We start from the raw sequence: 17991 nt of genomic DNA, 5'->3' as shown, positions 1-17991 counted from the left end.
AATTGAGCTTAGGTGCCTCCTGTTTCCCCTGATCATCCTTGAGATGTTTCTGCAGCTTCATTGGAGTCCACCTGTGGTAAATTCAGTTGACTGGACATGATTTGGAAAGGCACACACCTGTCTATAGAAGGTCCCACAGTTGACAGTTCATGTCAGAGCACAAACCAAGCATGAAGTCAAAGGAATTGTCTGTAGACCTCCGAGACAGGATTGTCTCGAGGCACAGATCTGGGGAAGGTCACAGAAAAATTTCTGCTGCTTTGAAGGTCCCAATGAGCACAGTGGCCTCCATCATCCGTAAGTGGAAGAAGTTTGAAACCACCAGGACTCTTCCTAGAGCTGGCCGGCCATCTAAACTAAGCGATCAGGGGAGAAGGGCCTTAGTCAGGGAGGTGACCAAGAACCTGATGGTCACTCTGTCAGAGTCTGTGTGTGTGTGTGTGTATGTATATATATATATATATATATATATATATATATATATATATATATAATCTCAAACATATGTTTATTGTAAATGTAATCTTGTGTCACTTAAAATCCTTGCCTGATAGTAAAAGTCTGATTAGCTATTGGAATTCAACATGACAAAAACCTGCAAGATTCACCAACTTTGATTCATGTCACAAAAAAAAGTTACACTTTGTTGCTCAGTGTAATTAGATACAGTATTGTGGCATGTAAGGTGGCCTACCATGTTCAGAACAAAGAATATATGAGTTGAGAGTCTTGGGAAGTAGTACACAAAACTAGATAGATTCAACAAGAAATCAGGACCCTGTATAACCAGTCTGTTAAAGGGCACAGTAGTCTTAAACATTTTCACCCTATAATTAGACAGATTAACTTAGGGTTTTTTTTTTTTTTTTTTTTTTTTTTTTTTTAAGTCACCCTCTGAACCAAAGAACAAAACTGCTGAGCCTGGTTACCACTGGATACGTCTATGGACTGCACCATCCACAATACAGCTGCGTCTTTGCTGGTAAATTTTCAGCATTTTCCAGCAATAAAGTGAGCAGACATTCAGATGGGAATAGAGTAACAGTGAAAGAATGAAAAGTGCTGTTTGTAAAACCTCTCTTAAACAGTAACAATTCAATCTCGTGCACCTTTGCATCAATGGTGCTTTACATTCTGTTTTTAAATTTGCGCAGGTCTGAAAAATAAGCCCTGATCTATCTTGGTCTCTCTCTCTCTATATTATTTGTTTTTCTCTCCAGACAAAAATGTGTCCTGTATGAAGAAAAAAAAATAAAAAATAATATTATATATGTAAAATATTATATTATTTTTTTTTCTTCATACAGGATACATTTTTGTCTGGAGAAAAATTTGCGTTCGACTATTGCTGTTTATCAGTTTATTTACTTTTAACACAAAGCCAAATACGATGGTACTGTTCAGGGTGGTGGCCTTTTCATTCACGTCCTGGGATTCCTGTCCCTGTTATCTGGGCCTGAGTTCTGTGGGAAGACTATCAAATCAAGACAGGGGGTCCTCATATTTGACGATGAGCAAATCACTAAATTGCCAGGAATTTTTGAAAGATACTACTGTGCACCTGTTGGCATTTGAAGGGTGCAGAATAAGCCTGTGTAGTTATACTACTAAATATTCCGTACATCATAAATAATGCAGTCAAGTGACACTACTGCAGTTCAGCTTGGCTTTTATATTTGAGTAGAATGCGGACTTCTGTTCTGATGTTTCATAACCAAAATGGAACAAAACAGGGAAGAGTGCAGAGAGGCCTTTCCAAAGTTGCCTGCAGGCTGCTTTCATACTGCCTTTTGTGTACCAGTTAATGCACCAGTTGTGCACATCTACTAAAGGGTACAGTTTAACAAAAGAAAGATGCCAGGAATGGCTCTCCTCCATAATAAGAAGTCACATGGCAAAATATTGAAATGCAGATTGATTCATTACACTTTTTGAAATCCCCGATTCTTCTCATTGCTGATCACAAAAGGCCAATACTCACTTTGCCGTCAGAAGGCCCAGGCACACTCTGAAGGAGGCACAAGCAGCTAATACATACCTGGAAGGCAAGCTGCGCCATATATGTCAGTTTATCACATTCAAACAGTCCCCTTGTGGTGTACTGGAAGGAAGAAAAGGTAATACTGTCGATCAAATTGACAATACGCTGCTTCAAGACCTCATCCTCGGGGGCTTTCAAGACAGCCTTCTGGAAGACCACACTGAAGGCCTATGGACACAAAAAGAAAAAATAATAATGATTTGTTACACGCAGTACATACAACACAATGGTGCAATAGTTGATTCTGCTGCCTCATTGCTCCAAACAATTAGATTTGAATCCTGACCCAGGATAGCATGCAGAACATTTAAGACGATCGTTTTAAATATCACATAATCCCAACAAGTCACACACAATAGAAATTAAAAGATGCAAGTCTTAAAAGCAACCCTTTAAACCCTATTTTGTTTCCAGTACATTGGTTACAGTTAGACTGCATTACATTTTATTTATAAATCAATTAAACAATTTAAATGACCTCTTCCAGGTTAGCAATTTGAAATAGAAATGACCCTAGATAGATAGATACTTTATTAATCCCAAGGGGAAATTCACATACTCCAGCAGCAGCATACTGATACAAAAAACAATATTAAAGAGTAATAAAAATGCAGGTAAAAACAGACAATAACTTTGAATAATGTTAACGTTTACCCCCCCCCCCCCCCGGGTGGAATTGAAGAGTCGCTATTACATGTCTAGTAAATATACACATAATCTGATTGTGTGTATGTCTCATCGCTCATCATCATACAATACAGTATACAGTAGGTATATGTAAAACTATAGCACTCAACAGGTTCAGTATGAAGAGGTGACATACAAAATAAAGCCTGAAAGATAAAATAATAAAAACCAAAGAAAGAGATGAAGTATGCAAAGACAATGAATGGCCCTTTTAGACAGTGTACTACCCTAGTAGTCAGTGAGTTCAACTAGGATCATACACTCCAACAACATTAGCTTGCATTTCCTCTAGAAATTCTCTGGGTCACTGCCATTAATCAACTGTGCTCAACCTTTCCCTCCAGGCTGTGCCAATCTGCCCCAGTGTTCTGTCTTTTTGTCACATTTGCTCTTTACTGAGTAAGGATTGGATTTCCACTATGCTTAAATACTATCACAATGAGCTTCTATATGTCAAACATTCCATCGAGAGCAAATGGCCAGACAATAAAAATCCTTATACACCATGAATGCTGCAATATGCTAAAATTTTTTTAACAGGGGATCGTGACGTCACCAGGCTGTGTTTGAGAGTTCGTCAGCACTCTTAACTCTGATGTATAAGATACCACCAGGGGTTATGATTGCAAAAGTAATGTACGAAATATGCTCTGCACTGAAATAAACTTTGTGCAACAAAACCTCTTCATCGAACACTGTCATGCTAAACAGGAGGCTCATCAGTGGTAAAGCACTTGAACTACAGTATATGACTCAGTAAGGACTGTAATCTTATGTTTCACCTGCTTAGTTTGCAACGGTGTGCAGCTCAGGTCCTGGTGCCAGTCTGACTGGCGCTGTCAGATCTGAACTGGACATCAAATGAGTAGACAAGGTCTTTATAATGTTTGGCTTTAAAACTGATAACACGATGTACACTTAGCCCATTCATTGTTCCTTATCATCATGGCCGATTGTAACATCAACATTTATATTCCTAAATGCAAGCATGCACAAATGGTATTTGTTCACAACTTTGTGTTTCTTTTTATAATTCAGAAGTTTGATTTTCATGTGCTTATTGTTTATGTGTTTAATGGCTGAGATTAATTTGCATTCTGTGGTATAATGTTTTTGATTTTATTCCTATTGTTTTCCTTTGCAAATTAGAGAAATGCTTTGAGAACAGCAAAGGCACTATATAAATAAAATTATTATTATAAAAAAACCACAAGGTAATAGGTTACCATGAAATCATGTGCAGGTAGGGGAGGAACAGATATATTACCTCAGCTGACTCGTCTTATATTATACTAATGTTAGCTTGTGCGTCTGTGCATTACTAAGCACAAGATCGCTATGAGTGAACAGCAGAACTTAACAACATAAAAAGCAGAAGTTATTGGCTTTTTCGTTCAGTAATAATGTCAGGCCACTCCACTTTCTTTTTTTCCCCACTTTAAATCCAAATGGCATTTGACAAAAGCAACAATCGGGATCCTAACTCTGGCTCTTTGTGTCTTTGTGCTTTAATGGAATCACTGATTCAAACACCAAGACTCCCAATGGTTTGAGCGCCCCCATGAGAATTATATAGATAATACCAATAGTTTAAAAGCAGGCTAAGCAGCAATAAACACTGAATAAAAGCACAGTCCATCAAAGCAGAATAATAAAAAGAGAAATGGCTATCAATCTCATTAAAAAAATATTCAGCTCCTTATTAAAGTAATATATCTGGCACTACAGGCTCTCAGGCTAACAAGAGTACCTTCAAAGAAAACTGGTACATGGGATGGATTTTATTGAGGTCATTCATTATGAAGTACAACACAGATGCACGGGCAGCAGCCGGCCTGTAGTGCTCTCTCGCCTCGTTGATCTTCACTTCTGTCACTTTGGCCTCTTTCACCTAAAAATCACAAAGCAGAGAAAGAGAAAATTGTTTTTGGGAGCACACCAAATCATCTGAGTGTTGCAGTTTTCCAAAATATGTACATAAATAAATACATTTAAAATAACCCCGATCCCGCCCATGTCCACACATTCACATAGAGTTATTATAAAGTAATCTAACTGTATGCCATTGAGGTGTTTTTAAAAATACTGCATAGACATGAGAAATACAAACAGACTCCTCACACACAAAAACTGGGCACAGGATTTAAGGATAGCAGCACAAACCTCTGAGGTGCTATAGACAAAAAAAAAATCAAGTAATTTCTATGTAAAGTCCTTTGTAACATCAATTTGTATGGAAGGGATCATATAAAATGAAAATATACTCAACTTTAATTTGTCCATAAAGAGAAATTTGGAGATCTTTAAATAAATAATACATAAATAGACGATTAAATAAAAACACTCGCACCAGAATAACTAAAAAGAACGAAAAATAAAAAAGAAAGAAAAATTTCTGACTTGGCATTCCCAGTGAGGCACTATACCGGCATGTTGCTATTGGTATAAAGGAGCCCCCGTTGCATTTTCTGACACTTCTGTTGAATGATTCGTTAGCTGAAAGTCCTCAGTGTTAGTGTGTCATGGAGAGGACGTGCAGCATTGTCCATAATGGCATCAGTTTTGTCTTCATTCTCTCCTCCATTAATAACTCCAAGGGGTACAAACTGCGTCCTCTAACTGAGCCTGCCCTTTTAGTTAACTTGTTGATTCAGGGGCCTCACTTGCAATGATGTTATAAGCCCGGCGCATCACAGTGGCCATCACAGAGTTGTAGATGATGTGAAGGATGGCACTACCCACATTAAATATATATATATATACTTGTTTTTTTACTACGAGTGATGTTCAAAAAGTTTCTGCACTTTCGTATTTTTGCTGGAAATGGTGAAGGTGGGAGTAGTAGTAGTTGGGCATTAAAAAGTTGGTACGACGCTGGGAGAATTGCGTTGCAAACGAAGGCGACTATGTAGAAAAGTTATGTCATTGGTTTTTGAAATTCTTAATAAAAAGTGTGGAAACTTTTTGAACATCCCTTGTATATCGTTTCCGATTTACATATGTAATTAAAGATACTGTTGAGTGCTAACTATGACAATACATTAATTGTTTTGCAATGCACTTTCTGATGGTGTTTGCTCTGTAACGCGATCGGCACTTTAACATTTTGCTGTTTGGAGTACCATGGGTTTCTCCATCTGTATCGGTGGTGCTTTGTTGCTATTATTATGCACCAAAAATCTGGAATATGTTACCAATAGAGATATGCCAGGCTAAGACTGTGGATCATTTTAAAAAGCTCCTAAAACCTACTTAAATTTTGCTTTTTCGTAGCTCCATTCTGCTCTTAATAAACTAGATATGCATGAAAGTACCATGCTCTTCAATGAATTTGTGAGCATTCCTAATCTTTATTTTTCTCTGTTTTTTTTTCAGTTGATCTGTGGTGGCAGTGTTTTACATATAAGGGCTCTACTTTTCTATTAATTATATGTATCTATCATATTTAAGTGTGCATATGTTATTGCATTAAACAGAGGGGCAGATTTGCTAGGGTTGCAATATGACAAGAAGATGAGCAACAAACAACTGTTCGCTGGCAAGGCAGGGTGTTTGGGAAATGAAGGAGTGTGCAGAAGTTCAGTTTCCGGTTTAAAGTGGCTGCTCTATTTTCTATGAGTGATGAACCAGCAAACCAGAATGTACCCATGTTTGGAGCTTGCATGATCGTGTTTCAGACTCTTGAACTGTTGGAAATGTATAAATGCTCAAACACTGCCTAGAACAGCAGAGCTCACCTATGCACAGATGGAAGACATCACTCCTGCCCGAGCCCAGGACAATATGCTTTTCCACACTCGTCTCAAAGTTGGACAGGCAGCGATCATAGGAAACCCCAACTGTATTATGCTTTGGCCAAGTAGCTCTCCTTCGAGTATTATATTCTTCTAAGTGTTAAGTCTATATTAATTTGTTTTTTCTTTGCTTGTAACAATCTGACATCTTGTAAAGCACTTTGAGCTCCATCATTTGTATGAAAATGTGTCATAGAAATAAACGTTGCTGTTTGAAGCGAGTCAGTACCTGCACTCCTCACAGCCTCTTGCTGCTATAATGCCACAAGTGTGAGAAACTGGCTGCTGTCTCCTGGGAATTATGGTGTGAGGGTCTCTGACCTAAAATCTCTCCTTTTCTATGCCTATATACGTACAAAGTGGGGCACCCCTGCTTCTGTTAGCTGAAGAAGCCAAAACAGCAGAAGTATTGCCTCTACTCTACTTATCAGCCACTGGTGATCCATAAGTACTGTTGTCCTTCATTATTCAATATTAAATTAGGGGTAAATGATGGATTGGTACAATCACAAAAATCAGTTTAGAGTCGTTTGGGAAACAGCCTGACTAGGTGTGTCTGTGAAGCTTCACTGAAGCTATCGTGGCCAAAGAATAAGCAACACCAAGCCATTAGGGACAAATGCATTATAAAAATGTAATTCATGCTCTTTAAAATAAAATCTCGAATTCCGTTTTTGCATATATTCTCAGTTTTGTCAGTTTGATGGTGTAATCCTGTGTGACCTGTAAAGTGCATAGTATTCATGTTAATTACTGTACTCTGTGTCTGATGATGTGCATATGTAATGCAGCAGCATTTCATTTTTTAATCAACACTCATTTTAGACAGTGTCTTCAATACCATTAAGCTTCTCAAATAAGAACATAACACGATCACCTTGAATTTTAATCGGCTGTTGAACATTTAATGTATTGCTTATCTTGTACTGACGTCTCTCTGTGAAATGCATTTTTTTAAAGCAACTCACCCTAAAAGGCACTATATAAAAATCGGGTAGAGAAATTATCTACTATGATGTCAAAAAATCTACTGCAGTCAGTCAAAGACAAACTGCTTTATTATTTGTCTCAAAATTTTATTTTCTCCTCTGTCCCCATCTTGCTACCCAGTGCCAACTCAAAAGCTCCTGCAATGCTCTACAGACAACTTGCAGAAAGTTCTTTTTGTCCTCCTGTTTGGGCACCAGGGATAACACAGGAGGCTCCTGCTGGGGTGACCCGCTGAACTTCTCCTCGATCCTTCTGTCCAGACAGCTTGAGAACAGTGACAAGACATAAGATGCTTACAGATACAGTTCAGATATTGATTGCCTTTCGACTCGTCTGTTTTATTTGGCTGTTACGATTCTGGCAGCGTTCTCAATATGTTTAAGAGGTCTGACTTCATCTTAGTAATGCATACTAAGATTTAATTCACTCAACCAATTCCGCCTCCCCCCGCCCAATTCCACCCATATTTTTTTGTTGAAGCGACTGGAGACTTCAACCCTAACCTCTCATCCCATCTCAATGAAGATGAAGTCTGTTAAGAGATATTTATACACTGCATGGCGAGATGAAAGCTCACTTCGACATGGACATTGTGACTCGCTGTATCCTTTCAACAGCACAACACTCCTCAAGGATGCGTCAACAGGAGCGAAGAAGTGAGACCCTTTCAAAAGAATGATTGATAGCCAAACAGATCTTCATTTTGTTTTCTTTAAAGCCAACAGACAAAAAAGTCTTACATTTTAAAGTGATTGATGCCCGTAAAACAGTTTTATCAGAGGAAGGCTAAACTGCTACTTAAAAATAGAATCAAAACATAAATCAATTTCACATGCAATTAAATTGAATCAATTGTTGCATCACTTTCTGGTTTCAGTAGTAGCAGTGCATCTCGGCCAATTAGCACTGACAGGACAGCTCCTGATATTGGAGTGCTGAAGCTTCAATCTACACGACATTACAATAACTAAAGCAGTTCTGTGCAAGGCTGTCCTGCCTCAAAATAAAGCTCTTGGCCTCAGAAATTCAAATCCTTTCTGTGTTGCAAAAATTTTCTGTGTGACTCAATTGAGACAGAGCACAGACAATGATCAAATGCTTAAAATGTAGCCGTCTGAGAAATGCCACATTAAAAACATTCACACACAACAAATCGAATGTGAAAGCTTTACTAATATGTGTTGACAAACAAAATTATAAACTTAACTATACAGGGTAACGCTGTTAATTGGAGAACCTAACAGCACTTTCCAGGAAGGTGTTATGACTCAATAAAAATTGTGTGCGAGGCTTAATGTGAGCAAAAGCAACAACCAAGAGATGATCCAGGAACTAAAAGACGTAGTGATAATTAAGCAAGGGTCAAAGCCACAAAAACATATCAATGCGGCAAACACTACAAAAGGGCAAGGCAACGCTGAAGGTCGAGAAACGGACAGCAATGAAAGACAACATCCACAATAAAACCAAATCTGAGAACTAAGTTTAGAAACGAATTCCCACACACACAAAAAAAAGTTACAATGCTGTTTCTTATTTAATTTTCCTAATTTTTATAAATTAATTTTATCCATTTGGGGATTTTGACCTTAGAGATTATACTTTGTGTTGGTTTTTCATTCTGGTAATTATTGAAGATGTTTATAATTTATTTGCACCATTTCACTGTTATCCACGTGTACCACCATTTGATTGTTCGTTGCGTCAGAGATGACCCAGAATTCTGCAGTGCGTGACATCATCCGGGCCACAAGATATTAAGGTCACCTGCGATGAACTCTCCTTATCTGAGTAAATGGATATTGAAAAATCTCCTTGTACCTTTTGAAAAAACCTTGTTTTGATCTTCAGGTTTAAAATGTTTTACTCCTCCTTTTGAGTCTTGTTTAAAGGTTTTGATGCTCTCGTAGCGATTTCCTGGTTATGATTTTTGCCTGCCTCTCAACTACATCTTTTCTCCAGATCCCCTAATGTCTTGCTGCTAGTTTTCTTCTTCCAGCAGCATAAAAACAGTCAAAAATACACATATAAAAATGAATATATTACAGGAGGCGCCTATCTTAATTGGTATCTTTTATAGTAAACTCTGTTACAAAAAACTCAATACATACAGTAAATCTGTTGACTATTATTGTACATCACGTTTCAGAAGAATTAATGCAAATTGTTTTAAAAAGCAGTTTTTTTAATTTACTATGTGCCTATTAAAGACACCTGCATTGTATTTTTTTATTTAAACATCCACTATTTTTATATGCCTTCTCCCAAGCCACTAAAAAGCAATCAAATGCTTAATGGCCCAATGTGACAGCCCTGAGGAGAGAATGTGCAGTAAAATGCTATGTGAAGTTCACAAGCAGCCAGCACCATTCTCACCTGAGGCAGGTGGCTTCATTCAATGGTGAGGTGTGCAGGTGAGAAAGTACATGCGTGTCTTTTGACATGCAGACACAGAGAGCCATTAGTGAGTACCAAGTATGACATCTGAAGGCAGCAGGTAAAAATGTCCCGTTCAACTTTCCTTATGTTAAAGAACAAGTCCTTTAGATTCAACTTCAATAGATGAAGTGTCGCTGATTTGATACCTTGATCAAAAATAAATATATCCCTTCAGACATGAGAAAGCAAATGGGCATGTCATGAAAGCCCACACTCTGCTGTTACATTGGACTGGAGGCTTTGCCTCCCAGTAACACCATGATCATGTTTATCTTGCATGTCACTAGTGAAAGCAAACATCCATCTATAATTACTGTTTTACAGCATCTTAGAATGTATTCACATATGGACAATATTGGGAAATTACGTGGTAATGGAACTTTATGGGCCATTTGAAAAAGCAGTCTACCGTTGTTTATTTGGGAGATGTCTGTTCAATGTGGACTCTTTGTTGATGATGCATCCTACTCAAGCCACCCACCTTTCCTTGATGTGCTTACCTGCTCTTCAATTTCTGCAGCTGTACTTTTGGTGAACTCCAAGTTTTCAACCAGGGCTGTGTCTCCAAGAAAGTTCCCAGAAGCAGAAGACAGACGTGAAAGTAGATCATCTTCCAGATTTTTCAACGTGATTTTGAAGTCATTTTGCTGCTTGGTGAGCTTAGACTGTGAGAAAAAAAAAAGAGAAGAAAGCACATGAGAAGGGAAAACAAGCTCAATGCTGAGCCCAGTGCTGGCACTAGGTTATTTTGTGCCCTATGCCAAGCTTATTAGTGTGCCAACTGACTGTTCGGTAGCTACCCCCAAAATGATCTGTGCCTTTTTATTCCCCACCCGCCCCCCCATGTCTTGATTTTGTTTATGGGTTTTGACAAAAGATTGCTCTGACTTTTGGCTTACTAACTTTGTCAGTACTTTGACTATGTCTTGTTACCTGGTTCGTCTCACTAAAAATCTAGCTTGCTTTTTCATTGTCAGCATACTAGTGTTCTGAATTTTATTCATTTTGAAACACTACCTTAACAAATTCAATACATTTTGCTAGTCATTAAAATGTTGCTCAGCTTGTGTTGTTGTTTGCACTCTGAATCTTTAAAATGCATGGACTGGGGGTAATTGGAGGAGGGCTTTTAGAAGGAATCCCTGTGGGGGAAGACTTTGCCAAGGTTTTAGTGAGTTGTCCCCATCTGTGCATTCTCTTTCCAAGGATCACATCTGGCCCCATGACACTACCCTGTCCCTAAAGTACTCATTTTATTACTTTTATCCTTTGCATTTAATGTTCTTTACTCTTCACCTTTCATACACGGTCTTCAGATTTATTGTATATTCAATGATTCCTGAACAGGCTGAACTTTTTATTCACAAAATACAGAACATAAAAAGTATGACAAACAAGAGGTGACCATTCAGTCCACCACACTCATTTACAAGATACCTAAGGTGCCCTAATGTCTTGTCCATGTATTTTATAAAAGTTTTCAAGGTTTCAGATTCAGCTCTGTGACTTTGTGTAAAGAAGTGCTCCCTGGCATCAGTTTTAAATACCCTTCCCCTCAACTCTTTTGTTCCTATATAAGCAGTTCACTAATTAATTGAAAGATTTTTGATGGATCAACTTTAACAGCGACGTTAAGGACTTGGATTTCCCAGATTAGGTCAATTTGCAGCCTTCTCTGCTGTCACTTTAGTCACACACAGGTAGAAACTAATGGTAAGTCAATGATGTTTTCATTTTTTGCTGACAAATATCTTAGTTTATAACATTCTTTAATAAAAATGTAGACTGGGACAAGATAAATCATTGCTAAATGTATTCCTGTCCCCTTGAGTTTAAAAAAGTACTGTATTTATTGAGGACACTTTCAAATTTGGGTTTAACCTGTGGTTGCTAAACCGAGATGGGAAGGCACGGGTTGCAATTCAATTTCTAAAAACAGACACAGCCCAACATGCCACCAAAATCAATTACAAGTGAATGGTGACTGTTTCATAACAGGTACACCTTCCGAACGTATCGCCAACCTAATTAGTAAGATAAGACAATTACACACAGCGGATGTTGCTTTCACCATGATTATAATTCTCTTTGAATTTCTGCTGAGAGGACAAGTGCCGAACAATAACTCACACATTTCAGGGCATTACAAATGCAGACTTATCCTCAGAAGGAATCAGCCAGCACATTTTTATTTAAATATAGACTTGATAACAAAGACCAAAAACCTAAAAAATAATTGAAAAATGTAAATGAAATCATGCTTATATCTTGCTGACCAACAAAGACTGAAATTTCAAACAATCAGCAAGTGAATCTATAAAATACAGCTATTGGCATATATAAGTGATATTCTAGAAGTACTGCACTGTGCCACAGAATCTACAGATCCCAGAAGAAGCGGACAGACAGCAGACATGAAATATTTGTATTAAGGAGAAAGAAAACAAAAACCTTTCATTCAATAGAAAATAATTTTTTCTTTAAAGAAAAAAATAACAGTGAATAATTTCATTTTTTTATTTAACAATCTGAAGTTACAAAATCAAGAAAAGATTTTAAAAAGGATATCTTCAAAAGAGACATGTAGCTAACACCAGTTATTTAGGCTAGGCTTCAGGCATTCCAGCTGATTGGATGTCACAATATTTCATCAGCACGCCACAGAAATGTAAGTAGTACTCAAGGGCATGTTTCAGGTGACCAGCAGTTCTAGGCATGACACATCCATATTAGGTATAATGAAGCAAATGTGCCTACTTATTATTAAAAAAAAAAAAAAACAAACTCCACATAGTGATATCAACAGTGGAAAGCAAACTTACTGTTCCAATTAGTAGACCTGAACACTGCAAGTATGTAATGCCCTTGAGAATAGTGTGGAGAAACTTAATTATATGATACTGGTACATTTACAAGAAAAAGATAACATAGTGGCACAGCAGAGGATCCTGACAGCACTGACTGAAATTAGTTTGTGAAAACAATGAGCCTGAGATAACATTTAGGGGGCCATTAATTGAAAGGACTGGTAACATAATATAACTAGATAGGACAAATTTAATACCATTTGATATCTCTTGGCTTACGTGTATCCTCAGTGTCCGCATTATGCCCTTCCTCGGTATCCTCGTGTGTCTCAAACTCTTACCCAGCGCTTCTTGGCTCGATCACATTCCTGTAGCACCTGCTGATCAGACTCTTATTTCGAGGTGCCTTTCTTACCTCGTGTTAGTTTTTTTTTTTTTTGACTACCACCAATGGTACACCGGCCCCCATTACCCAATGTGAATACATCATTCGTATTCATGGGAATACTTCCCATCTTTGAAGGAGGCTCTCCGTGTCTCCAACACCTTCCCTCTGGTACTCCAGCCTTCATGCCACTTAACTTAAACTGCACATCTGTGGGTAACTGGTTACTCTAAATTAGCCTGATTATGAATGCACCCTGTGATGAGCTGGCATTTTTAAAACATTACTCTGTCAAAGGAAGAGAAGCATTTGACTTCTGGAAGATTCCTGAACTCTGAGGATTTATCGCTCTTCCTTGCACCATATGACTTTGTGATATTCTGAACCTGGATGTGGCAGTAGATGTTGCTATAATAATTTCTACATTTTTATTCAACTGCATGCTTGCCTTTCGCACCGGCTATACTGAATCTAGTTTATTTATTTTGACCATCGTCAGATGTACTGTGAAGTGAACATGTGCTGCTTACTGTGATCTGACTACAGGACAAGCCATGCACACTTTGACACATGAAAGAAAATATATTTTTCTAGTCAGCAAATACCCTAGGTATCTTTTACTGGTGCCATCTTTAGTGGCCATTGTGAACTGGGCAGCATCTCTTTTGAGATTTTTGCACCACTTTAAATAACTTCAAAAAACAATATGATTCCTTTCACCATTTTGCCTTTGTGAAGATAAGTTAAAAGCAGACACAATGACAGACAGTCCAAAATTATGGCATTAAAATATCCTAAACAGTCAAAAATCACAACTGTGCAGTCAATAAATTCATAATTAGAGGGTAGCTGCTTTTAATATTGCTTCAGAAACAACGCCAACCAAGGAATTAATTATAAACATTGCTTTTCACGACACCCACCTCAATGTTATTGCGGTTTTGAAATACTCATTACTAATATCAATAAGTAATGCAACCTTCCTTAGTGCACACCCACATTAACATGACTTCTCCTTTAATAAGTCACCTCATACATGTACATTATCAAAATGTAAAGTGAAATGTGTGTTCTCACCGTGTCCAACATTTAGCAAAATCTAAAATAAAGATGGCCTTAGTCACCTGTAAAGACAATTCTTTCAGCACAAAGGAGATGTGTCAACAGTCCGACTTGTGCCAGTGCATATGGATAGGATGTGGTAAGAACACAACAAAATTCTAACAAGAAGCTCGAAGTTCACAGCACACTGCAGAGACCATCATCAAGCAGACATGTTCATATATCACTGCATCTGTAAGGCTCCCAGCATTATGGGGGAACCCCCAAAAATCTCTTTTCCCAGCTTCCACCCAGCAGAAAGTGTCAAGAGTCTGCAGACTAACACTGCCAGACTGAACAACAGCTTCTCCCCACAGGCAGTCAGGCTGCTGAATGCAATGTCACCCTCCGTCCCTGCATATGCACCTTTATCCTAGGCTCTTATAAAATGGACTTCAGAACAGTAATTGGATATCTTCTGTCTTCACCAATTGCTCTTTGTCAATATAATGTCAATTTGTACAGAAGTTGTTCCTTGCTCTACTCTCCTATATGAAAAATTATTCTCCCCTTGTATTATTACATTGTCATATTTATTAGTTAAATATTGCACTGTGATCCTGGTAAATGTAATTTCACACCACTAAATAGGTATGACAATAAAGACTAATTGACTTGACTTGAGAATGCAAAAAAAAAATTCCAGAGAACAAAAGCTCTGCTAAAAGTTGATTCTCACAGCCAGGAAATGCAAGCACCTAAAAATTCTCTCTAACCAAGGAACACACTGTTTACATTTTGCTAGAAGAACTTGCCTTGAGCTCCTCCAAGTCGGGTCGCTCCATGCTGACAACGGCGGCCAGCAGCTGGTCTTCCAGTCCATCTCGTGTGACAGTGAAGTTGATAAGGGTGCACTGGGCCTGCATCTCAGGCTGGTAATGAGGATTGGCCAGTTTTGTATGCAGAATTAAGCGGAAGTTGGCATTGTACTCACACTCTTTGTCTCCAATCTTTATATATCTGTCATTAGGAGGAAAATGTCAAAGTGAGCACATCTACAGAAAGTTTCACAAAGTGATCAGCCGATTTTTATTTAATATTACACATTTCATTGAGAGTTACACATGTATTACGTATAAAGAGCTTTAAGAAACACTATACTTCTTTAATATCCCGTCTCTGACTATCTCAACTACTGTTACAAAAGCATTTAAAAACAAACATCACATTTTAATAGAGAGCAACTATCAGAAAAACTACGGTGAGAAAAGTATAGATAAGTCAGGTCAAATTGGGGAACATGCACTGGTACAGCACGTTGCTGCACCAACCACACGATGAAACAGCGCAGGATCCCAGTTGGCAACCCCCCAGACAGACACATGGTCCAATCCCTCCCTCTGTCTGCTGCAGCCAGGTGTTATTTGGGCGTCCCCTCGGCCTGGTCTTGCCACTCGGGTCCTCAACAATGAGGGTCCTGTGAGCCGGATCACCCTCAGGGAATCGCACCACATGACCGTAATGCCATAACTGATGCTCCATGACAATGCAGGTCATGTGCCTCATTCGCGACTCGGTGAGCATCACAAAGTCAAACCAGTGGTGCCCAAGGATTCTCTGAAGAAACATACATGAAGGAGTCCAGTCGTCGTCTCAGGTCACTGGATAGAAAGTATAGATAAACACTTTAATAATCGCAGCATATGTCCAGTAATTTTATATTCATATATTTTAGTTTTTCTCTTTAATAGTCAATTTTCCTCCTCCTAAGTGACTATATTTTGTCAGTTTCTAAAGTTTTAAAGCTTGAGATTTGGGTACCTTGCAATGGAGTGGAGACTTTTACGGTATATCATGAGTTATATACCTGCTGTTTTATGCAAGTTACATAAATACATACATCCTCTAACCCATTTATTCCAGTACTTAGTCACAGGGGTCTGTAGCTTATCCAAATCAACAACTGGTGTAAGGCAGGATCTGGTCTGGACATGGCACCAGTCCACTGTAGGAACCAACCCTGGATACGGCACTGTTCTTACTGCTGGGCACACTCAGGAAATTTACATTTATCAATCAATGTAATCACACATCTTTTGGGACGTAGAAAGCAACCTGAAGCGCGCAGAGATAAAGTCACGAGGTACTGGGAGACGGCTCAAATAACATTATTAACATTTACAATGAAATATATAATACTTGCAAATGCATATCTTGTATATAAACATCTATGCCTGGAAGTGTGTGAGTGTCTGTCCGGCCTGGAAGTAAGAGCTCAACCTCCAAGAATACACAAGCGAGGCCAGCACATCGGTAAAACGAAACCTACGACGAAAGTCACTTGCCTCCTAGGAGAGAGATGCCCAGAGTAGTTCCTTTCAATTACCTGGATTACCAATTTTTTATGACGATTTCTAGGACCCCGGGCTGTTTACAGCACAGGCTTACACAGCTAGTTACATATAATTGTACATTTAGCTGTTGCATGCTATGTATAATTATCTATTTAAATTATTTTCTGTACTGCATTATTGCCAGCTGTTCTAAAGGAGACATGCAAGTAAAAGTTTCATTGTTCTATGTACACATGACAATAAACTTAACTTGACAATTGCCAAGCAAGGGATTTGGACCTTGGGTGTTGAATTTGTGAGGCAGCAGCACTGATCACAGCACCACCACGTAATATACTGTATTAATTTTAAACAGTATGAAGAATTCTATTGACTGCACTCACTTTTGATGGCTTCTTAATTTCATCCAATGTTTTCAATACTAATTCTGGGCTCCCATAAATCTACTGGCTAGCAAAAGAGGGTACTGAACATGAGGGCCTGCATAGTTTATTACTATATTTACCACTACCGTTTTATCTTCACACTCCCAGTAGGAGGATGAATTTTAAATTAAAAGTTGCAGTCAATAGAAGGAGGCGTTTCTGCCCATTAAACAATTTAAGATTTCAAGAACAAGACCCAAAATATTCAATAAGGGCCTAAGTGTGAGGCTTAGCTTCTGAAAATCCATTAAATCACCATTTCTTTAGGCAGCGATTTGCTATCTACTTGCTTCATTTTTTCTGGTAGACTTTTCAAAGTTAAAGTGGCCACTGATGTTAAGAACTTTGAAAACAACAGTCCATCTTTCAAGCATTTATGAGTACACACAGTTAGAGCTTTTGTTCTCGCAGGTGCTAAGCAGCTCCTTTTCAGAGATGGCCCAAGTTTCCTGCATGAGCTCTGCCAGTATTTTTGCTGCCTCCTGATGTCTATACACCACCCTCAGATCATCTCCTATTAACATTAAGTTCAAAGATAATTTACCCGCATTTAAAAGGCAAGCTGTCTTATGGTGGAGACAATCAAACCAGAATACAGTTACAAGATGCGAGAGAAAACTGTAAATAAAAAGGCAGACTTTCCTGACTTTGAACAGGATGCAGTTATTAATGAAATAGTACATCATGAAAAAGTCGCTTTTGGAGTAAAATAAATAAATTTCGTAAGCACAGAGGACACTGAATAGTTCACATAAATCATAAATGGCTGATTTGTTTCCTGTGCGTCTTCAGATAGCTTGATCTTTCATCAAATTAAATGAAATGAGATTTCAACATGCTGCTCTGATGCCGCTTTTATTTATCATTCAGGTTGCCAAGCTCCAGATCCTAATACACACTGTGCTTCTGAAAGTCGTCTCTGAAGCCAAAGCAGGCGGTGTAAAGGGCACCTGCTAATGATACTCCTTGCCCACCAACAAATATTCCTAGATTTTTAATAAATTATCCAATCTTTTCTTTATAACATT

At 38.3% G+C, this 17991-nt stretch overlaps 1 protein-coding gene across 1 annotated transcript in view; it reads right to left on the bottom strand.

The window, feature by feature from the left end:
* dnah9 (dynein, axonemal, heavy chain 9) overlaps positions 1–17991 on the bottom strand; it is a 257756-nt gene that overhangs the window by 76747 nt on the left and 163018 nt on the right. The window contains 4 exon segments of the mRNA XM_051936263.1: positions 2039–2209; positions 4479–4619; positions 10452–10616; positions 15000–15204. Coding sequence (XP_051792223.1) covers positions 2039–2209; positions 4479–4619; positions 10452–10616; positions 15000–15204 — 682 coding nt within the window.

The sequence above is a fragment of the Erpetoichthys calabaricus genome, chromosome 14, assembly GCF_900747795.2.
Source record: "Erpetoichthys calabaricus chromosome 14, fErpCal1.3, whole genome shotgun sequence".
Taxonomy (NCBI): Eukaryota; Metazoa; Chordata; class Cladistia; order Polypteriformes; family Polypteridae; genus Erpetoichthys; species Erpetoichthys calabaricus.
The sequence above is the reverse complement of the archived record's forward strand: the minus strand, read 5'-3'. Positions and strand labels throughout refer to the sequence as shown.